The sequence below is a fragment of the Rhamphochromis longiceps genome, linkage group LG3 (assembly GCF_057381845.1).
Source record: "Rhamphochromis longiceps isolate RC_006_pf linkage group LG3, R_longiceps_female_GT1.1, whole genome shotgun sequence".
Classification (NCBI taxonomy): Eukaryota; Metazoa; Chordata; class Actinopteri; order Cichliformes; family Cichlidae; genus Rhamphochromis; species Rhamphochromis longiceps.
Window position 1 is genome coordinate 59,863,492 of NC_140559.1, and position 22,837 is coordinate 59,886,328.

General features: G+C 42.9%; 2 protein-coding genes and 1 long non-coding RNA gene across 3 annotated transcripts in view; all 3 read left to right on the forward strand.

Moving 5' to 3' along the window:
- Nucleotides 1-22,837, forward strand: part of LOC146675489 (uncharacterized) — a 129,538-nt gene that overhangs the window by 72,952 nt on the left and 33,749 nt on the right. The gene's annotated exons all lie outside the window — the stretch shown is intronic.
- The window catches only part of LOC146675491 (NACHT, LRR and PYD domains-containing protein 1-like), a 154,453-nt gene that overhangs the window by 64,990 nt on the left and 66,626 nt on the right, over nt 1-22,837 (forward strand). The window lies entirely within an intron of this gene.
- On the forward strand, nt 3,531-10,873 carry LOC146675494 (protein ENL-like). The gene is made up of 7 exons (XM_085385604.1): nt 3,531-3,551; nt 4,348-4,482; nt 5,837-5,946; nt 6,707-6,839; nt 6,951-7,013; nt 7,156-7,227; nt 7,595-10,873. Exons 1-7 carry the CDS (start codon nt 3,531-3,533, stop codon nt 7,715-7,717), a joined length of 657 nt encoding a protein of 218 aa, XP_085241730.1. The 3' UTR covers nt 7,718-10,873.

Sequence of the window (22,837 nt, forward strand, 5' to 3'; positions counted from 1 at the left end):
AAGGTGATTGGCTGCAGACTCCCATCTCTGCAGGACCTGTACACCTCCAGGACACTGGGGCATGCAGCTCGGATCTCAGCTGACCCTTCTCACCCTGGACACAGTCTGTTTGACCTGCTCCCCTCAGGCAGGAGGCTCCGGTCCATTCGCACCAGAACCTCTCGCCATAAGAACAGTTTCTTCCCCTCTGCTGTCGGACACATGAACAATAACCGTATGACTGTTCCCACCACTAACACATGACCCTACGCTGTGTCACTGCATCATTCCATGTTTGCACTGATCACCACCTGCACTCATGTATATATCATGTATATATCTATCTACTTAGCACTTTTAATTCTTATTCTTATTTTTATTTTTATATCTATTTAAGCATTTATGACAGTATGATTGCACTAAGCACCGCAGCAATTTCCTAATGTTGTAAACCTGCTCAACATTTGGCAATAAAACCCTTTCTGATTCTGATTCTGATAGGGATGCTTTTGGGTTGCAGCCACAGGACCTGCGCAGCACCTTGCAGTCACTGAGTCAGACACAAATTTCTCTGCTGTGTGAACTTAAGCTTAGAGAAAATCGGTGAATGTGAAATAAAACCAACGGCTAAACCTCCTTAGGAAACTCAACTCCTTTGGAGTCAGCACACCCATCATGATGACTTTTTACTACGCCTTCCTGGAAAGCATCATGACCTTCTCCATCAGCTGCTGGTCCCACTCCCTCAGCCTTCATACAGGAACAGACTGCAGCATCAGTGTGCTCTAAAATCATTGGCCTGCCTGTCAGAACTCTGGCAGGTTTTCATCAACAGGCCCTTAGACAGGCAGCCAAAATCATCAACGACCTCTCTCACATTCTTCACCCTGCATTTCAATGGCTCCCCTCTGGGCGACGCCTCCGCTGCATTTCCTGCAGGACTGAGAGGAGGAGGAGCGCCACCTTTGTCCCCAAAGCAGCTCTGCTTTTTAACTCCAGCTGATAAGAACATTTCCCACACCAGAAACATAAACTACACTCTTATACTACCAACACTTTACTCACTTTTAGTCACTTACAGTTATTTATTCACCTTCAGTCACTTTAATTTTAAAACTGTGTAATTTTAAAACTGTATATTCTGTGTATTTATTATCTCACTTTTATTGTGCTTATCTTCAACGTCATGCTGCTCTGTTGTATGTTAATTGGCCCTTGGGGATAAATAAAGTCTCTCTGATTCTGGTCTTGTTTTTTTATATATTGGTAGTTTGATAGGTTTCGTATTTGTTTTCTTTTACATCATATTAAAATGTATAAATATATAGATTTAAATATATTTGTGTATTCATGTCTGGATTGTGTTTGGTTTTCTTTTATTTATTTCTGCTGTGGTTGTTGTGTATTACTATTTAAATTGTCTTTTTTCCATTATTGTAATTGTGTCTAAAGTTTGATTTGAATGAAAGTTACACTCAAATGCTTTCAGTGTTGCTGTGTTGAGTGTTTGCATGTTTAATGTTTGTATGGAAGACACAGAAAGACATTCGGCTAAAGAAATCTGTGCTAGAGGGACTTTAAAAAAATAAATAAACAGAATGTAAATAATGATGTTTAGTGTTTGAGATGGAAGCTGTTTCTACAGGATCCTGATGGACACTCAAAGGTTTATAAAATGTTCTCATTATTTGTTTGCAGCAGAATATCAACCGATGTGAACCAAAACAACAAAAGTGCACAAGTGTGTGAGACTACAAATTCTAGAATCAGAACTGCTGATTTCATTACTCTGAACTTTTAAAGGCAGGTTTTGTATCTGAGAGCAGAGACACTTGCTGTGTTCAGTGTGACTCGTCTCTGCAGAAGGTCAGGGCTCTGATAGTTGCAGTTAGCGGGTGACTTACTGGGCAGGTGGATCCTGAGTGTCTGTGGGAGTCAGGGTTCATTATGGTCCTGGTTGATTTAAACTGTACAGGCACATGTGTTCAGTGCCATTCAGCAAACCAGCAAACAGCCGCCTCGCACACATGCGTGTGCTCAGCAGCACCGTAGAAGAATTTAATTCACTTGTTAATGACTTTTCTTTTCAACAAATCAACAACAGCACAGGACAAAGGGGGGTGGGTGGTGGGGTGTTGAGATGTAATCAGATAAATCTGGAATATTAACTGTGATAACAACAATTATCCTAATAGATCTTCAGCTGCTTGTTGGGAGAATCTGGGAGAGGAAAACTAACGTGAGCACAAAGTGTCTGAATGTTTTCCCATCGTCACTTTCCACGATGCACAGAGGACAGGGCTGGGGTGATGTCAGGATGTGACGAGACTATAGTGAGTCCAACTGTTGTGTTACACAGGTGGAAGTATTCAGTCTGGCAGTGTGAAGCTTAAACAATGTTTTTAACATCACTTTAGGTCCAGCTGACATAAACTTATCACACTCACTGGTAGAAATCAAAGAAAGCAAAATGATGCGTCCAACAGTCTGTTGTCATGCAAGCGTAACACCAAGTACACAGTGGTAGCCTAACACTTATTGTGTGCCCTGTAGAGACTGTGGTATGGTTGTCATAAGGTTGCTACACTGTTTGGATTAAACGCTCCTTAGCAGCAGGATCGATATTGAACAGTGTTGTTTCACCGCCTCCAGCTGACACGCAGCACCCCTGCACACAGGCAGACACACAACCTCTTTCCTCACTACGACACATGTAGCTGACATTCACAACAATGCACAGCACTCAGCAAAACTCCAATGTAAAGAAAACTGAAGTGTTACACAGTTACCATAATCGTTAACCTGCTTGGTGGGAATTTAACATGCTCACGATTTGAGATAATTAGCTGTTATCATTAAAGTGGACATGAAACGCTACATGTATGAAGGCTAATTTACACCACTGAGCCCTGCTCTCAAAGGTAACGCTGTCTGTGCAGCTCGATTTAAGAAGTAAGTGCTTAAAGTTTAAGTTTATATAACACGTTTACCGACATCAGCATGTGATGTCACTGGGTTGGTTAGTTTATGTTAGCTTACTAGTAACAGTAACACTTTAAAATAGTCGGTGCTAGTGCCTATGGCTGATTACAAAACAGTAACAATACTGTGGCTCTATGTTAATTACACATGGAGGCGTTTGCCTGAAAAATGTTATGCTCATGTTAACCTCCTAGGACCGGGCGTCCACATATGTGGACATCACATTTTGGGTTATTTAGACCAAAATACTAAATTTTGCTCTACAAGGGCCTGATATCCACTTACGAGGACATTATACTGCTGCTGTTCTATAAAATTTTATCAGATGTGGCTGATATTTTTCTTAAAAACAAAAATAAGGTAAAAAACCAAATCTGGTAATTCTTTGTTTTTACATTCATCGGGCCCCAATGTGACCAAATATCAAAGAGAAAGTCTGGAACTGAAGTTAAGAAGTACCCACTGAAGGAAGGATGAATGGCTGGATCATGAAAACCTGACATATCTCTGCATGTTGTGTTTTTCCTCTCGGCTGTAAAAAGGCTGATTGTCATCACCCCGCTGGTCGGATGGTTGGGGTGGAGAGCCAGGTTTGTGCATGCAGTACCTCAAGAACGAGGCTACGTAGGATTTAAGCTAACGACGTCGACGAGTTTGAATCTCGGTGACCTCGACCTCGAGGTCTCTGGCAGTGGACCCGGTCATGTGAGAAATGTTGTGCCTGGCTCTTCCACTTTAGGGATTACAGCTCCTAACGCGTTCATTCCTACTGGGACCACTTCGTTCTTGACCTTCTACGTTGGCTCCAGTTTTCCTCCAGTTTTTCTCATGCTCCCCTTCCTGACATGCTCTCTGCTGGGACTGCCACATCTATCACAACTGCAGCCTTCTGCTCCTTGTCCAGCACCACTGTGTGTGGTTGATTAGCCAGCAGCTGCTGCCAGGTGTTCTTGGAGGGCTGTTTGCCTCTTTAGCCAGTAGGTGTCCAGTACTATCCAGCTCTTCATTGTGGAGTCATTGTTGGATGTCTGTGTTTGTTATGTTGGCTTTTTCTGGGAGGTTCTTTGGTCTGCTGTTGGGTCCTCCAGCCACCTGATGTTGGTGTTGTGTGATGCTACTTTCTCACAGTACTGCTCAGTCTCAGGACCTGGTCATGGCGCCATCTCTGTCTTCCCTGGCTAACAGTAGTCTTGCATTCTTCCAGCCTGTGCGCCATCGCCCCACATAACCTGCACTGTGGCTCCTCCGTCATTGACTTGTAGACTAAGCGGAGCAATATTAAGATGTGGAAAGGCTCCAAAGTTAAAGCCAATTAATCGTCTGCTTTGACAGGTCCCACTATGTCCAGATTCCTTGTAAACCCAGTTCCGTGCTTTCCTCCTCTAGCTGCCGGACCTCGGCTCGGACCATGCCTCTCCTCAGCCAGGGCTCAGCTATTGCCCATTGTTGGAAGTGGGTGGACCCGAGTCCCTAACGCCCCATGCAGGACTTGCCAATGAGTCTTGGTACTATACCATGCTGGTATAGCCAGACCTTGAATTCGCCTGGTATGCCTGAACCTGCATCTTATGTAGCCACTCTACATCGTGCTCCTGCAGTGGACGAACTCTCATTTCCAGCCCGCTGGCACAGACTTTCCCAGGAAGGCTGAGGAGAGTGATCCCTCCTACATATTCTAATATGAACCATAAGCTTTATTATTGTAAAGTGGAAGCATTAACTAGCTGTGTATATCATATTGTCTGCAATCATACACAAATTCTTACGTGATACAAAACTGTCGTACTGAGATATCATTGCTATAGCAACACCAGGTGGTTATGATCCCTAGTGCATGCAATTAAGAGACAAGCCTGGGCATGTCTGGGAGTGAGAGCCACATGTGTCAGTCTGCAGTGGAGCAACTTCAGGAACCTCCAACAATCACAGTGCTCTGCAACATATGCAAGAACCTGTTTCAGCCCTTCAGGTGAAAAAACTGTGCGCTACAGTCAGGCTGTGTGTGGGGAGATATTAGCTGCTGGTGTCATGTGACCCAAATGTAAACAAATGACTCCACCAAGTGTGGCTGAAGGACGTCATGTGACAGGAAGAGCAAACAGTGGATGAAAGTTACTGATACAGTACATGGTGCAAGACCAAAGCAGCAGGTTAAAAAGCTCAACTCATGACCCAACATCCCAGGTAGAAGAGTCTTCAGCTTTATTGTGAAAATATTGTGCAGGTTCCTAAAGAGTCACAAGGTTAAGTTACTTTAGTTACTGTTTAACAAAAGTTTCCAGGCCAAACTACGACTAACACCAACCCAGTTTCTGTACTACATTTGACTTATTCTGTGTTGCAGTGCCGTGCCACTTTCACGCTGCTGCAAACGGCACTGTGTCATCAGTGACAGTAGCTCATTGGAAGCAATCATGGGATGCCCTTCATTTAATCAAACTTAGAAATGCTGCAGAAAATATCTTTTTGTGTAAATGATCAGAAACATTATTACCACAAATCTTCTTAAAGTATCACTTTGAGCCTGTAAACAAACGGGCACAGCCCTGGTTTATAAACTTTTACTTTGAGTCGGTTCAGAAAGTTGAAGACGTCGTAAGAGAGGCTGCTAAATCATTTTGAGATTGAAGAACATGAAAGAATCATGTTGTTTTCCTGAGCAATGAGAACAATTGAAAACCAGAGCTGTAAGTCAGCTATGTAGAGTTCGAGATGTGTGCATGTTCCCTTTGAAAGTCAGATCACCAGTCCACATTTGCTGAGCTTTACAGTACCAACGTCACAATCTGCAGCTTTCTGCTTGTATTCCTGAGGTTTAAACTGCAATGACTGAGGCTTTATTGAACTGTTCCACTCAGTGCTTGGCCCGCTGCAGTCAGTGATGCAGGATCTGCACTCGGACGACGACGACGATTCAGAGGACGACAACGACGACGTGGATTCAGACAGGGATCGAGCAGCACACCTCACACACCACCAGCACAGGTTAGTAACCCGAGGGCAGCTTTTCGAATGGCTGAACCGCACACTAGTTTAGTTTCATAGAGCTGTGTGCAGACATTGGTAATGAATTCCTTTTAACCAGGATATTGCTATTATGAGGGCTACTTTGTATCTCACATGTTTGTGCAGTAGAGCCAGCCTTTAACAACAAACCTGTAAAATGATGAAGAGCCGCTATTTAAATCTTGGTTAAAATTGCTTGGGACAGTTTCTAAAGGTTCTTTCAACGTGCCTTTTACTAACTTTTCAAGTATTTCATGTAAGCTCTTTCCAACTCTCTCCACCATCCTGTTGGTGGAGGCGTGCCGTCAACCTTGGCCAAAAAGCATAACTTAACCAGATCGTCTCCGTCTCCAACAGTTGACCGGTTTTCTATCATCTATGCCAGGGGTGGGCAATTCCAGGCCTCGATGGCCGGTGTCCTGCAGGTTTTAGATGTGTCCTTGATCCAACACAGCTGATTCAAATGGATAAATGACCTCCTCATGATGTCCTGAAGTTCTCCAGAGGCTGGTAATGAACTAATCATGTGATTCAGGTGTGTTGACCCAGGGTGAGATCTAAAACCTGCAGGACACCGGCCCTCGAGGCCTGGAGTTGGACACCCCTGATCTAGCAGGCCCCTCCCTGACACTGATTCTGCGAGAGTCATCTTCATGTTAAAGACCGTCCTTCGTCCCCACTCTCTCAGATGGGGGATTTTTCATTGTTAGCGGTTTTTAGCTAACAGCTGAGACAACAGTTTTAATGTCTTTATTCTTTGTGACTTCATACTTAGGATTAGTTTAAGTGATGGCAGCAGAAGTGACAGCTCCTCCCATTCCCCGCTGTCGTGCAGTGAGGCCCCACCCTTATTAAAGTCTACTAATAACCAGGTAATCATATCAGTAATATACTGGCTTATGTCTTAGAGCAGCATGATTGAAAGCCACAGTATCCAGGTGTGTGCGTGACCCTGGGTGACTCTTTGCTCTTCTGTCTGTCAGATAGTGGAAGTAAAAAGTCCCACCAAGCAGAGCAAGCAAGACAAAAGCATGGAGTGTGATAAGGTGAGAACGAGTGTCTTTGGTTTTTAGATGTGGAGTAGACTAGTAAATATTCTGAAATATAGAAAGTGTTGTTATGTCTTGGGGTTTGTTACCATCAGCCACTGCTACATCATGACAGCCGTGTTTGCTGTGTGCTTTTCAGGTTTACCTGGATGAGCTGGTGGAGCTGCATAAAAGACTAATGACACTAAGAGAAGGTCACATACTGCAACAGGTGAGCTGATGTCAGCAGTGTCCGATACGTCCATCAGACACAAACCCACTTCTACAAAGCTTGGGATCCGTGTCAGATGTAAAAACTGAATTCAGTGATTTTCAGATCTCAGATTTTATTCACACGATTTAAATCGACCAGTTGAGGAAACACGTTAGCGCAGGTCGAAGCTCTCTTCTGATTGGCCAGCTGAGAGCGTGCTGTGCCTGCAGCAGATGACTGCATAAAGAAATCTGCTTGTTTAAAATAAATATTAGACCTTAGACGAAATAATAATGATGAAGTAGTAATGTATAACAATAGTTAATAGTTGCAGACTTTACTTTGACCCAGCCTGTGCCCACCACTCTCACTGTCTGTCTTGCAGATTGTAAACCTGATTGAAGAGACCGGACACTTCCACATTACAAACACTACGTTTGACTTTGACCTTTGCTCTTTGGACAGAAGTACAGTAAGGAAGCTGCAGAGCTATCTCGGGACGTCCTGAGGCACACAGCAGTTGGGTGCTGGATCCGAGCCTCTGACTCGTCCTGTATCAGTTCCAGCTGTAGTTGGCGTGTCTAAACCTCACAGTGGGTCCAGCCTGCTGCTTCGACTCCCCCGAACAAAGAGTTCACCCTGCTGCAGAAATCGGGGGTAGATGTACGAGATCAGGATGTCAGCAGGCAACAATCTGAAAGCTTGATATGAAGGGTTGGTGGGTGGGAGTGATTCTGCTGCCATGTATGTTGTTGTTTATCGTGACAAGTGCATGATCAACTTTGCCTTACAACATTGTACGTCTTATTTATTAAATTTAATTTGCAGGTGTGTGTGCGTGTGTGTTGGGTGGAAAAAAGTGAAACAGGACTTTGAAGAGCTCTATAAGGCACAAGTCTGACCAGTAACACTACTCTGCTTCGGTCTCCGATCAGATATCCGATTCATTCATTTCCCTGGGATCAAACAGCGTCCGCACAGATGCATCTCTGTTGTTCTGTTTTGTTGTGTGCGACCTCACAGTTTGCAAAGACGTGTGAAATATGAAGAAGAATCCAGCAGGAGGTCTGGATACAAAGTGACACATCATGGCGAGCGTGCTGAGTTGAGAGCGCCGTCGTCTGAAAACTAAAAGTTGAGAAGTTTCTCCAGTTTGTTCTGGAGTTAAAGCTTTAAAAAAACTTTATTTGTAAGTGTGTCTTTATTAAAGCCACCTTTATGCAAACTCTGAACTTTGAATCCACTGGAGCTTTACAAAAATCTTTGGCCTTGTCTCCTGCTGAAAGTGTCCTTCCTACATAGGAGTGTAGGGAGCACATTAACATAAAGGTCCTTCTGAGAATAAAGTGGAAATGTGCAGATTAGTTATTGCAACTAAACCTGATCCTGAAGCATTTCACCAGCTCACAGTGCAGCCGTGGCACTTAAAACGACTGTAATCGCCACATTTCAGTGTTTTTCTCTAAAAAGATTTTTGACTTTATTCTCAAAATGATCGACATTGTTTTTTAATCTTACTGTGGTCCTGTTACTCGGCTCTACAAAGTGAACTCATTTTACCAGCTTTAAATACCAGATGAACTCATGTCGGCTGCTTTAAAAACCTGTTTAATGTTGTTTAAACAGCAGGGCATGAATGGCTGCTCGCCTGTGCTGAGCACTCATCTTTGGTACAGGAGAGCTGCCTCTCAGGAGGTCCTGCCCACTAAGCTTTTGCTTCTGATCGCCTGCCTAAGCACAGATCATGGGTTCAGTTGGTTTAGGATGTTTGTAGACAAAGATCCACTAACACGTGGAGTCATACAACCGACCCAAAACCTGCAGGAGGAACCGTTAACAGGTACTCTGAGGTGTGGATGTGTTTCACCTGTTAAATCAAAGCTCAGCGTGAGACGAGGCCTTTCTTGGAGTCGCCACAGGGACACGTGACAGTCTGATGAGGATGATTTCGTATTTTGAGGATTGAATGAACTATAAATGTTCTGTATGATGTGCAGATCGCACACATGTGGATGAGCTGGTTTTTGTATGTGCGTCTGAAGTAGCTGTGTACACTGTGCACAAATTGTGGTGTCAGGCCCAAAATGTTTGCTGTGTGCATCTTACAGCAGCCTCTGATCATTAGTTCAAAATATCAGCTTTTAGCTCCACCTAGTGGTAGCATGTTAAAACTGCTGCACAGCTCCCTGAAGTGGGAAATCCACAGTTAAATGATTCATCTCATCTTTATTCACTGCTTATATTAAGTTAATGTGAATGATGCATACAAAGCCCTGCCTTTGGTTCAAGCAGACTTACCCCACGATTCTGTGACCATCGTTACCCCCAAAGTCGATGTCTTTGCCTAAAAATATGTAAAATGTTGTTTCCTGGTTAAAGCAGTCACAGGACAGCCCTCCGTAAAGGAAGCTAAAATAGACTGATTGCCCCCTATTGGCTGTTAGTACAGGCCGACAGCTTCACCCTTCTGTACTACACCTTAAAATAATATAAACTCATTAATAGCACTAATAAAAATGTGATTATCTGACCAGTTTTTGATGTGATGCTTTAAAAGCAGTGCGTTTCGTTATGGCTGACAGCTGCAGAGGCCCCTGTTTAGATTACAGTAGCTGTTCTGCATCCTTAAAACTAACCTGCCTGTTCCAACAACAAACTTAAGTAGTGCAGCTGCTAAACTGTAGTGATGCACTCAGAGCCTGGAGACCCAGGCTGGTAAAATCAGTTCCCTCGTTTCCTACAAGCTAAACAAGCAAAAGTAGTTTTGGGTTTTTTGGACTGCCTTCATGTTCCTGCAGCTGGAGGATTGGTACCTTCTGTATTTACTTCCATAACTGAATCTGAGGCCATGGTCCTCAGCAGGAAAAGGGTGGAGTGCCCACCCACAGTGGGCTGATCTCTTAGATGGACATTAACACCCTCACCCCTCGTCAGGTTTTCCAACTGCTTTGTGGATAAGACGTCTTGGACGATCATCTTGGGTGTTGCAGGAAACAGCGGGATGTTTCATCCCGGGGATGGAGGTGCCATGTTTCTGCTGATGTTCTAAATGAGCTCATCTGCACAGCATAGTGGAAGCATGTGCTAGGATCATTGTAGTCTCCCCTTCATGCTACCATTGCTACTGCTATTGTAATCATTTATTTAAACAGCATTATCTCTGGTGGACACGATAAAGGCTTCATTACGAGCCACGAGGGTTTTGTGTTGCTTTTTTAAACTAAAAGGGAAAGTCCCCACTGAGACTCCTTTAAGCCATTCTCGCTTGAGAAAATGTAGCTGAGGGAGAGGAGCTGGGTACAAAGGAAGAATGGAACCGAGGGGTGGGAGAACGCTTCAGCGGTCCGGCAAACACTTCCTCCAATAAAACTGGGAGACCTTCAAAATAACCTCCCGCAGAAGAGACACAGAGACATCGACTGTCACACTGGCATAAGGCCAAGGAAGTGAAAAGCTGCCCACCCACCAAACCCCACCCTCACCTCCACACAAACCTCTGCACATGATGACACATCTGCCCTTCCTCACTCGTATCACTGCCTGCAGCTGTGAAGGCAGGCTTCTTGGGGAAAACACACTTCCTTCACTTCTACACATAAGCAAGTGCAACTGACTGATTTCATCGTAAATTGTAAACAAAATAAATATTAATTCATTTAAAAAAGTGTTCTTTGAGTTTCCTTGGCATATTGTTTACAAACAAGCATGTTAGCACAGCGGATTTATCACTGAACACAGTAGCAGCTCGATCTGCATGTTTACAAACCCTTTGTAAGTAACCAAGTTCAAGCAGCCACATATAGACTCATCAGACTTTGGCTCAGTGACGTGAATCCGTTGAGATGAAGCCTTGCAGATAAAGAAGATATCCGACATCAATAACACAGTTCCTTGAGGACTGCAGTGCTAATAGGACCGATGCAATGAATGCTACTATCATCAATTTGGTTAAATGGTTAATTACTCTAAGCTGGATAACTAAGCTAATAAAATATTAACCGATGCATCTCAAAGTTGGGACAGGGCCATCTCTACTGCTGACCATGAAACAGAGCTTTTGACCCACTGTTAGTTTAGTTTTCAAATCAAATCAAATCACTTTTATTGTCACATCACATGTGCAGGCACACTGGCACAGCACATGCGAGTGAAATTCTTGTGTGCGAGCCCCACAAGCAACAGAGATGTGCAAACACAACAACACAAACAAGCAAAATACAAGAATGGCCAACCTGAAACTAATAAATATATGTACAATATATAATAGTGTATGCATTTCTGGATGTGTATACTAAATGTTTTCCTACGTGTGTGTGTGTGTGTGTGTGTGTGTGTGTATACACATTTTTACAAATTAAATAGTAAAAAAAATAATAAAATAAAATATATAAAAATATACAGAGTTGAATATGTGCAAAACAGTGGCATTACTGTACAGTGTGTAGTGCATAATGTTGAAGTTCCAGTAGTGAAGCTGAGGTGTCTATGAAGTGTTCAGCAGTCTGATGGCCTGATGGAAAAAGCTGTCTCTCAGTCTGCTGGTACGGGACCGGATGCTGCAGAACCTCCTTCCTGATGGAAGTAGTCTGAACAGTTTATGGCTGGGGTGACTGGAGTCCTTGATGATCCTCCCCGCTTTCCTCAGGCACCGCTTCCTGTAGATGTCTTGGAGGGAGGGAAGCTCACCTCCAATTATCCGTTCAGAGCACCGCACTACTCGCTGGAGAGCTTTGCAGTTGTAGGCGGTGCTGTTGCCGTACCAGGTGGTGATGCATCCAGTGAGGATGCTCTCAATGGCACAGTGATAGAAGGTCCTGAGGATGCGGGGGCTCATGCCAAATCTTTTCAGTCTCCTGAGAAAGAAGAGGCGCTGCTGCGCCTTCTTCACTGTTTTGTTTATGTGTACTGACCACGTAAGATCCTCAGCCAGGTGTACGCCAAGGAACCGGAAGCTGCTCACTCTCTCCACAGCAGCGCCGTTGATGGTGATGGGGGTGTGTACTTCTCTGCACCTCCGGAAGTCCACTATCAACTCCTTTGTCTTTGCGACGTTGAGGGTGAGATGGTTGTCTTGACACCAGTGGGTCAGGGCGCTGACCTCCTCCCTGTAAGCCGTCTCATCACCGTTGGTGATAAGACCCACCACTGTAGTGTCATCCGCAAACTTCACAATGATGTTGGAGTTGTTAGTGGCTGTGCAGTCGTAGGTGTAGAGTGAGTACAGGAGAGGGCTCAGTACACACCCCTGTGGAGCACCAGTGTTCAGTGTGATGGGGGATGAGGTGATGCTGCCCAGTCTGACCACTTGGCGTCTGTCAGACAGGAAGCTAAGGATCCAGCTGCAGAGGGAGCTGCTCAGTCCTAGATCCTGCAGTTTCCTGTCCAGCTTCGAGGGAACGATGGTATTGAATGCTGAGCTGTAATCTACAAACAGCATTCTCACATACGTGTCTCTCTTCTCCAGAAGAGAGACACATGATGACCACGTTTTGGTCATCATGTGACCTGCAGTCAGCTGAGGCTGAAGCAGTGATGTGGTCACTCAGTGAAAATGCAACATCCAGATGAACAGAATACACATGCAGGGATCTCAGCTGAAACGTTTGTTCTACTGTCCATAAAATATGGAAATATGAAGTTTTACATTTTAGAGCGTTCCAGCTTTTCTTGGAATTGAGATCGTGTCACGTTATGGCATTTATTCACCTCAAACATACAATATGCACATTGACCCACACAGAAATAACTGCAAAGTGAAGATAATCAAAATTAATGAAATCACAAAAAAAAATCAGGTTCCAGCTCACGAATAGTTTTTCCTCCTCAACTCATTCCCGTTTCTCCCAGCGGGGAAGCTGACAACAAAGTGAAGACCACCAGAGTGTACGTGGCCTCTGTTTGCAGAGGGATCCTCGACCTCCCAGCCATTGTCATCAAATTTGCAAAGAGCTGCCATAATTCAAACACGTGCATGGATGCTATGCTTTTGGCTCGCTCGTGTCCGTCATTTCCCCTGTGGCCAATCATGTTGGCCTTCCTGTTGCTCTCCTGTGGAATTCTGGGTGGGGGGCATTTCTGTCTTCCTCCCTCCCCCACCCTTTTGCTCACAAAATCCATAAGAATTAGCTGTTCAAAAAATTCAATCAAGTTATGTAAAGGACAAAAGCAAGCAGACTTCAAAGGGGCGGGATGAGGAGACATGCTGCATACAAAGGCTCCAGACACTTCTTTCAGCACTCAGACCCCCTGCACCAGCAAAACGGACCCAGCCTCTTGGAACAAAGCCCAGTCCTGAACCTGGTCTTTGATTTCAGCGGTCTTGGCACTGCTCCTTCTTTGCTTTGTTCGTCTTGATGGAGCTACGCTGTGTAGCAAACCGTGACCCCTGCAGCCCACCCTGTTTGCATGAGGCAGCACACACAGTCATACATGCAGACAAAGCCAAACTGCCATAAAACAGGAAATAAGAAGAAAGCTGATAAGGGAAAAAAACCAGTGTGCTGACAATACAGTCTCATCTCTCACAGATTACAGGCACCGTGAGTGTTGCTGCTGTCTGTTCTGATAAATTAGTCATGTGTGATGGTGCGTCTGAACAAGGAAGCGGGAAGGGAAAGAAAAACCAAACTTAGAGTCCCCGCTCTCCTGGAAACCGCCTCATTGTCTGTGTTGTCCAACGCCGCATTTGTTTTTTAGCGTGCCAGTTTCTACTCCATTCTCAAGCTTTTATAAAAATCTAACATCGGATATGTTTATTTAATTTACTGGGGTTGTATTTGAAGAATTACTTGCAGTAAGTAACTGTGCACTTCTGGAAACGAGAGGCAAAAGACACAAGCAGTCAGCTGATCCAAAAACAGCTACAGTAAGTACAGCAGGTCAAAGGTAACGCAGGCTCTGCTTTGTTTTAGCTACTTTTACAGTTCAGCAAACTCAGACTAAACCAGGTAAATCTCAAACTGACTGTTTTATTAAGGTAGAAGTCCACAAGATGTGAAAAACAGCACAGTTTTTACAACACAGCTACCACCATGCTAATGTCTGCAGCCTGTTAGCAGCCCAAATGAAGCAGCAGCATTACTTAACAATACTGTGGTAATGAGCATCGACTATAAAGTTTGGGCTGACCTGACTGCGTTTGTGTGTTTGTAGGGACAGAGATGAACAGGGAGACAGAATCAGATGAATTTTTCTGAGTGCATCCTCCACAGAGCATACACAAGAAGAAAACCATAATCATTTGTCCTCACTGTAAACAGAAGCTAAACTAAAACCACTGCAAAAGAAAACATCACAGTGAAACAGTCCAAGGACTGCCCACGGGGGATCTTATCACAGCCACAGAACACAGCTTTAAATTGTGTAATTTAAGTGATCTCGATAGCTCTGTTTTGGAAGTTCAGTTAACGCTAGAAATGTGTTTTGGACTTTGTACATGCTCTTTGGAGTTTGTACGTAACCACTTTTTTTACATTAGAAATTCCTTTTGTGCATGATTTTAATAATAAATTAATTAAAGCAACAAAACAACCTGAAGAGCCAGTTGGGAGCCGAAAGAGCCGGCTCTTTTTAGTGAGCCGAGCAGAAAGAGCCGGTTCTCTAAAGAAGAGCAGAGTCCTGGCCCCTAGCCCTGCCAGTGTAGCAGAAATGATGAGGATGATGATGCAGCAGCAGGTGTTCTTCTCTGCATGAGTAGCTTAATGTTGTTCGTGTGTAATGTACGTTGAGTAGGCTAACCACGTTATTACATTAATGCACATAAGGTGAACTAGCAAACACCATTGTACCATGCGGCTGTCTTCTTGTTTGATGGCAGATACTCCCTTCACCCTGGCCAAAAAGGCTAAAATGACCAAAGAAAAAGTGGAAAACAGCTAAACATGAGAGGTTTTTGGACAAAGTTTGTGTTTTTTCCATTGTTTAAGCACTGCTTCCAGCCAAGAGTGATACCATATATGCCCCTATAGCTGCAGAAAAGGCTAACATTGTTATCTTTTTACAAAAAAACAGCTGAACATGAGAGGTTTTTGGACCAATTTTGTGTTCTCCATTCTTTAAGCACCAGTTTGAGCACCGTTTAAGCACCGGCACCGTTTCAAAAGTACTGGTTTGGTACTGGTATTGGATAAAACCTAAACGATACCCATCCCTACATGCTACCAATCCCAAAGTGGCAAAAAGAAAGGGAGAAAACAGGAGCTTTCTGAACAGGTGGGAGAATATGATGAAAAAAATTAATTTAATTAAATTTAAAATTTAATTCAGAATGCTGCAAATGCAATTTTTATTTAAGAAATGACTTCAACTGATCTGTTATTTAATTGGAAATTTGATTTTGCATGTGTGCAATATTAAGTTTATATTAGTTTTATATATTGTTTAGTATTAAGCTTTGCTTGTTCCATATTTCGTTTTTCAGCAAAACTTGTTTGAGTCCATAAGAAAAGATTCCTTGTTATATTTGGAGGAAGATTTTTTTTCAATGATTATTTGATCCAGTTATGAACTGGTGCAGAACTGAAGAAGCTTCTCGGATGAGAGGTGAAACGTCTTCAAGTAACTTAAAGAAGTCCAGACGCTTTTCTTTGCAAGCTCCTTTGATCCAGTTATGAACTTTGGCCCACTGTGTATTTGAGTTTGACACCCCTGCCCCCTGCTTTAACGCGTAAAATGAAGTGGCAAACCGTCCTGGCTTTATAATTATGATCTGTCTTTCAACAAATATTTAATTTATTACTTAGTCTCGCTGATACTCGTGTAATTTTAGGAGGCGATTTTAATTGTGTACTTGATAAACTCTTGGTTAGATCCACTCAAACCTCCCAGTTGTTTAACGCTTCGACTGTTCTGAATAATAATATGTTGAGTTCTACTAACCTGTTGATGTTTGGAGACTGTGTAACCCCACTGGTAGAGATTACTCTTGTTTTTCACAAGTGCACAAATCGTACTCCAGAATAGATTATTTTTTTGCTTGATTCTAAATTGATGTCTAAAGTTGTATGCTCAACTTATCATAATATCTTGATCTTGGATCTTTAGTCCTGGACTTCTGTGGTACGAAACAACTGGCGTTTTCACCCGTCACTCCTGTCTGAGACATCCTTTTGCCGATTTATGACAACTAAAATATCAGAATTCTTGGAAACTAATGATAAACAAGACGTTTCTGATTCGATTCTATGGGAAACATGCGAGGAGAAATTATTTCTTTTGAATCCTCGTTAAAAAAAGGACGCCAGAAACGCCTGTTTGAAATAGAAGCTGAATTAACACAGTTAGAACAGGACCACAAGGCCTCCTCTTGTCCCTCTTTGTTTCAAGACATCATTAAAAGGAAGTTTGAGTAAACCACAATTTTATCTTGTCAAGTAACAGATCAGCTATTTAGGATCAGACAGAAGCATTTTGTGTTTGGAGATAAGCCCCATAAGCTTCTTTCTCGGCAGCTGAGAGGCCTACAGGCTAGTAGGGCTATACACAAAATAAAATCAAGATCAGGCGAAATTTTAATTAGCCCTAAAGCTATTAATGAGCGATTTAGAGAATATTATGAAGAGCTCTATATGTCGAAATCTTGGGGCAATATTTCTCATTGGTTTGGGAAGCAGGATCTCCCGACAATGAATGACGCTGCAGGAGAGGCTTTAAACTCAGATATTACTGTTGAAGAAGTTTCGAAAGCTATTAAGTCATTCCCCAGTGGAAAGTCCCCAGGCCCAGATGGGTTTGGCATTGAATTGTATAAAAAATACTCTGAAAAGGTGGCCCTGCTTTTATTGAGAATGTTTAAGCATTCTTTCCATACTCAAGCATTCCGCCGTGCGCTAATATTTCTTTGTTATTGAAAGAAGGAAAGGATGAAACAGAATGTTCCTCTTATCGACATATTGCTTTGTTGAATTTGGATATGAAAATTTCCACTAAAATTTTGGCAAACAGATTAAATAGACATGTTGGATCAATTATCCATCCGGATCAAACTGGGTTTGTCCCCCAGAGGTTTTCCTTCTTTAATGTTTGAAGATTGATGAATGTTATGTACAGTGTTGGGTAAGTTACTTTAAATTAGTAACTTAGTTACATTACTAGTTACTTATATCAAAAGTAACTCAGTTACTTCAAGTTACTCATTACTTTCAGAGTAACTAGTTACTAGGGAAAGTAACTTTGGTTTTACTCAGACTTCTCTTGTTAATGTGTTGCTTCTGTAACTGGATACCCAGCATTGCCAGTCTTCTAGCTTGCTTACTTGCCACACGTGCACTGTGCCACCTACCAATAGAAAGGAAAAGATAATGTGCACATTTCCAGGAGAGAAATCCCACGCTTGGACCGTTGTTGGCCGCTGCATGATTCATGATTCTCACTCGCTTTTGCAACTTTGTACTTTTGTGTTACTCGCAGCAACAACTCCACCTCATTGTTAGTCCATTTAAAAAAACTCTGCGCTTTTCAAAGAGACGTTTCTAAGAGCCGGGAAGTAAATAAGCGGCAGACAGAAATGAGGCAGGTCGAATCGTCTTGCGTTTCACGCATGCGCAGTACTGGGACGTAAGAGTTTCAACCCTTTCAATGTGGATGCACAACTCTGTGAAAACAGCTGAAAACACTAGTGTGGACGCGGAGTGTTTTCAGACAAAGACGCCGTTTTCAAATCTATCCGGGCTGGTGTGGACGTGGCCTCAGTCTGGAAAAGACGTGTTTCTCAATCCCACAAGCACCACTGTGAGCCTGTCTGCTGCCAGCTGCCGACTGGGGGACTTGTGTCTGTCAGACGCGTGTGATTTTAGCAAAGATTATTTAGTTTTGCAACATAAGAGAAAGAGGAATTTGGTGACCTTGGTCCATGAGAAGTCCATAACAAATAAGTTGGATATGGATGACTCTGTAAGAGTGTTTTTGGAAAGGTAAACAGGAGACTGTTGTTGTAGAGTGGACCGAGGAGAAAGGAGAGTGGAGCTGTTTAGTTGCAAACAGACTTCAGTTCCTTGCGAAACAAATAAGCTTAAAGCATGACAAAATCTGTTTTGTTCAAGAGCTGGTGATTTTTTTTTTTCATTACTATGCCAACCCGTTTTAGTTTTGTAAATATTGGTTATATTGAGAAGTCTTATTTTAATCTTTATTTTACAAATTTATTTGAGAATTAGGCCATTCAATAAAGATGGATTTGATGTTGTTGGTTGTAAAGATCTGGATGGATAGTTTAATTTATTCTTTATTTTCTTTTTTAATTCTATTTTTGAGTTTTATTTTTTAAGACTTGGTGAACTGTATTTTTTAAATAACATCGCCTACCCTTTTTAGTTTTGTTAATATTAGCAATAGTAAGATGTATTATTGCTGGGCTTGGATATATTTAATATAAGGCATCTAATTAGTGCTTTTAGTTGTTAGTTGTTGTTTAGTTGTTGTTAGAATCTGATGATGTCATGGTCCTGGGTCGGTGACCCAGCGCTTTAAGTTTATTATTATCATTTTCCAGTTTATTATCATGATGATTATTGTTGTTTGAGTTCTACGTGTTATATTCGGTCTGCATCTGTATCTCTGTCTGTCTATGGTGTCACCCTGTCTGTGTGTGAATCTGTCTGTTTAGTTCAACATCTTGTCTCCCTGTGTCTGAGTTTCCTGTTTTATTGTGAAGGTCTGTGTCATATGTCAATGTGTTCAGTTTTACCTTTCTCCTGTCTCGTTAGCCTAGTTCCTCCCAGCTGTGTTCCCCACCTGTGTTCTCTGAGTGTATTTAAGTTGTGTCTTCTGTCATGGTAGTTGCTGGTTCGTCTGCGTCATTTCCCTTACGCCATTCTGTGTTTATGCCTCCGGCTTCCTGGTCAGTCTCCCTGCAAGGTACCCTCGCTCGTGTTCTGGTGTTGTGTTTAGTTTTCCCAGTTCAGAGTTTTTACCGTTCTGTTTCTCGCCACCCCTTTTTGTTGTACTTCTCCGGTTGTAAATAAAGCTCACCCTCCACTTAAGCAGTCTGCATCTTGGGTCCGTTATTTATCCACACGGCCTGCCCCGGCAAACCGTGACAGATGAGGAATATTTTGGTTGTTTTGTTTTTCTGTTTCCCCCCTGACGGATTACCACCTTAATGTGGTCAGGGGGTTTGCGTGCCTCGGTGACCCTAAGAGTTAGACCAGCCTTCAGGTGGGACACCCAAGTTGGTCTAGCCTTAGGGTAGAGGCCTGACAAAGTGCAATTCAGTTACATGACAAAAACAGTTATTAAGAACACCCCACCCAACCCCACCCCTTTCCTGCCTCCACTTCCACCATTTGCCCCCTTTACATTTCGGTCTGCCCCCTTATATATGCTTGTCTAGAACCGGTCCAGGTCGACTATGACAAGTTGCTCCGTTTGGTTTCACTTTTTTCATAACTCCTCCTATGAGGTGTTCAAGCGCCCCCAAATTTAATCAGAGCACCTCTAAAAATACTACTACTACTATATTAATACTAGTAATAATACCACATGTTAGTATTATTTTCTGGAATTATCATTAAACATTATATTTTCTTAACTTGCCTAATGATGACATACAGGACAGATGAGAACAAGTTTCATATGCAGTGTTTATGGTATCATGATGTTACAGTGCGCTCACACAGAGGCTGGTTTGTCATTAATCGCCTAATTAAGACTTTCTTTGCTGTGGCAGAAAGACGATGAAGAGATCATGTCATGGCACAAATCAGTGATGCAGATTTAAAACACACTTTAACTGAAATACAGCAAAAGTTCAAACTGTCCTGATAATACGGGGACGTTGCTGTGAAAAAAAGTTTTTATCTGTTCTCTAAATAGCATCAAAAACATTAGAGATTATTAGCTAACTCTAACCTTCTGATCCACTAGTCTGCTTGTATTCAGGGGCTGAGAAGCTGATGAAATTTATTATTTTAGTTCGTTAAAGATTTCTGTTCCTACTCTGATGGAATTGGGCTTCAGTGTTTGTTTACAGTGCAGCTCCACATCCAGGCGACAGCAGGTGAAAATGATGTTACCTGTCAGTGTCCAGCTGCAGCCTGTGTTCAATATTGTTATAAACTGATGTGGATCAGTTCGTGTCTTTTTTTGTTTTTGTCTTTGTAAATTCTGTTTCACTGCAACATTGAACAAAGCCTGAGAGAGCAGGATGAAGACAGCCTTCAAGCATCAAACTTTAAGCATGAGGACATTTCAAATGCAACGTTTCTATCAGCTCAACAAACATCAGCAAACACACAAACTCTTCATGTGCAGTTTGTGTCACAGTGAGTTGTAGCTAAAGGTCCAGCTGCTGTATTTCACAGGGAGGGGGTAAAGCTCACATGTAACATTTAAAGCTTAGTTTTTAAATCAAATATTGGGTCTGTACATGTGACATTATGTTTTTTCATATTCTGAAATGTGCTGCTAAACAAACTGATGAAGACTAACTGTGTTATTTAAAGGTTGCATGCTACTGCAGGATAAACAGGTTAGTTTGCTGCACTGTGATGGATTTAAAGTACAGAACAGTGTGTGACTGTGGCGCTTAGATTCACTGAATTCCACCTTCAGAGCAGCTGAATAGTGTCTAATCTAAAGACAGCATAAACAATTTACTGTCAGTGTAGAGAATGGAAATCAGCCTGTTCAACTCATAAAAACATCAGCTGACATCTGGTTGAATTCACTTGTGTAAATCCACAAAGAGCAGCAGGTCAGCTGATCACAGCCTGTACATTCAGAAAATCCACTGGAGCTCTGAATAGAAATGATTGTGATTTGTGATCTTTTCCAGGCACTGAGCCATTACAGCTGATTTTAGGGTTCCTCCACCTGCTGAATCCACTTTAACTCCTGACTCCTCATTTTCCTGTTTAGGGACAAAGTCGCCCTCTACAACGTAGGCAACAGAAAATAGAGCCATGTTTTATTTTCCTTCTTTTTCTCTGCTCACGAGGCAGAACTCAGCTACTTTTTACTGTCTTACACTGAGTACATTTCAGAGCCTGTACTTTTTCACTTTTACTTAAGTAAATACATTGAATCAGTTTTACTGGAGCATTTTTAACACAGGTTTCTGTACTTCTACTTAAGTACAACGTGTGTGTACTTTTGCCACATTAAAGTCTCCCTCTTCTGTGGTGCCGCCTTAAGTCTTCTTTATCATGATCTTTTTCACCTCTGAGGGGAAATTTTGATGCTCGTCCTCTTTGTCAGAAAGATGCAGTCCTCAGCTGACTGAATAAGCTCACTAGAGCTTTCAGCAGCTAGCAGTGGAGCTAAAGCCTGAACAGGTAATAGAGCTAGAAACTGACCTATGGTATGGGTAGGTGCAAGGTGCAGAGCGGAGCTCAGTAACAGTCACTGGGTAAACTAGGTTAATGGTGTCAAACACAGTTTCAGGAGACAGACGTATGGCAGGCTGGTTTTAGCAACTCTGCTGTTCTTAAGCTGTCCATGTTCGAAATAGCGAATCTTTGAAACAGTCTTTGTATACACAGATTCAGGCTTAGCAAACTCAGTAACTCTCAGCTCAGAAGGAGGTTACAGAAGCAGGTGTATTTTCACAGGCCATCACAGAATAAACTGCACAGTCCAAGGGTGTAACAATACCACAACAGTGTTAACAGTGACTGACACAAAAGCATGGTGAGCTGGTTTACATATAAATGGCTGTGAAACACAAAATCCAACCTAATTCATTATTTCTGAGGCACTAATTCCAGCATTTCAGCCAGTTTAACTATGGCAGGTGGCACTCTGCTACCATTTACGTTTACCAGCTGAGGCGCAGAAAATATCACAAACCGGGAAACTGGCGGATCAACACAGGAAGTCTCAGATGCAGGAGCAGGATTACTGATGTCCAGACTCCTCAGCACGCACTGTTTTATTCACAACTGTTGATGGTGTGGCTGGGCTCAGGCTGTGAAACCTCAGAATCAGCAGGCTGAGGAGGAAAACAGTCCAGTGGGGATACAATGCCAGTGATAGTGTGGAGGTGAGTCTGGGGTGGAGTAACAGTCCTTTGTTCAGCAAACTCAACAGCTGGAAAATCCATATTGGCTAACTCAGAGAAAACACTGCGAGCATTAGCAGAGTCTGACGGCTCAGGAACACAAAGATCACGAGCGAGGACAACCGGTGAATAACGTGACACCGAGGAGTCCCTCTGAACAATGTCTGTAGAGTTCAAACACACAGTCATCTGATGTAGCAGATACAGAGTCCACGGAAGACGAAGCAGTGTTACTCACAGTGGCAGATCTGTCATGAAGTCCAGGATCAGAATGCTGAGCGTGCGAAACACAGTCACTCTCTCCCACGGCTGCAGTCTGCTCAGCTGTACTGGAGCGACGGCGGCGTGAACACCAATCTGACAGCGGCGTGACGTTTTGACAAACATCGGTTCAGGAAGCGCTCCTCTCCTGTTCAGGTGGAGTCGTTTAGCGGGTTTGTAGAAACTGCAGTTTGCGGTTCTTTGAATTTAAGTTGGTGTTCTGCTAAATGCAGTTTGTCACTCTGAAGATATTGTAGCTGCTGCTGAGGGATACCCTGCTGCTTTGTTCTCAGTTTGCTTTCCTGTTTGTGCTGCTCGTTTGTTCTCGGTTGTGTTGCTGTAGTTCTTTTTGCTGCTGTGTGCATTGACTTG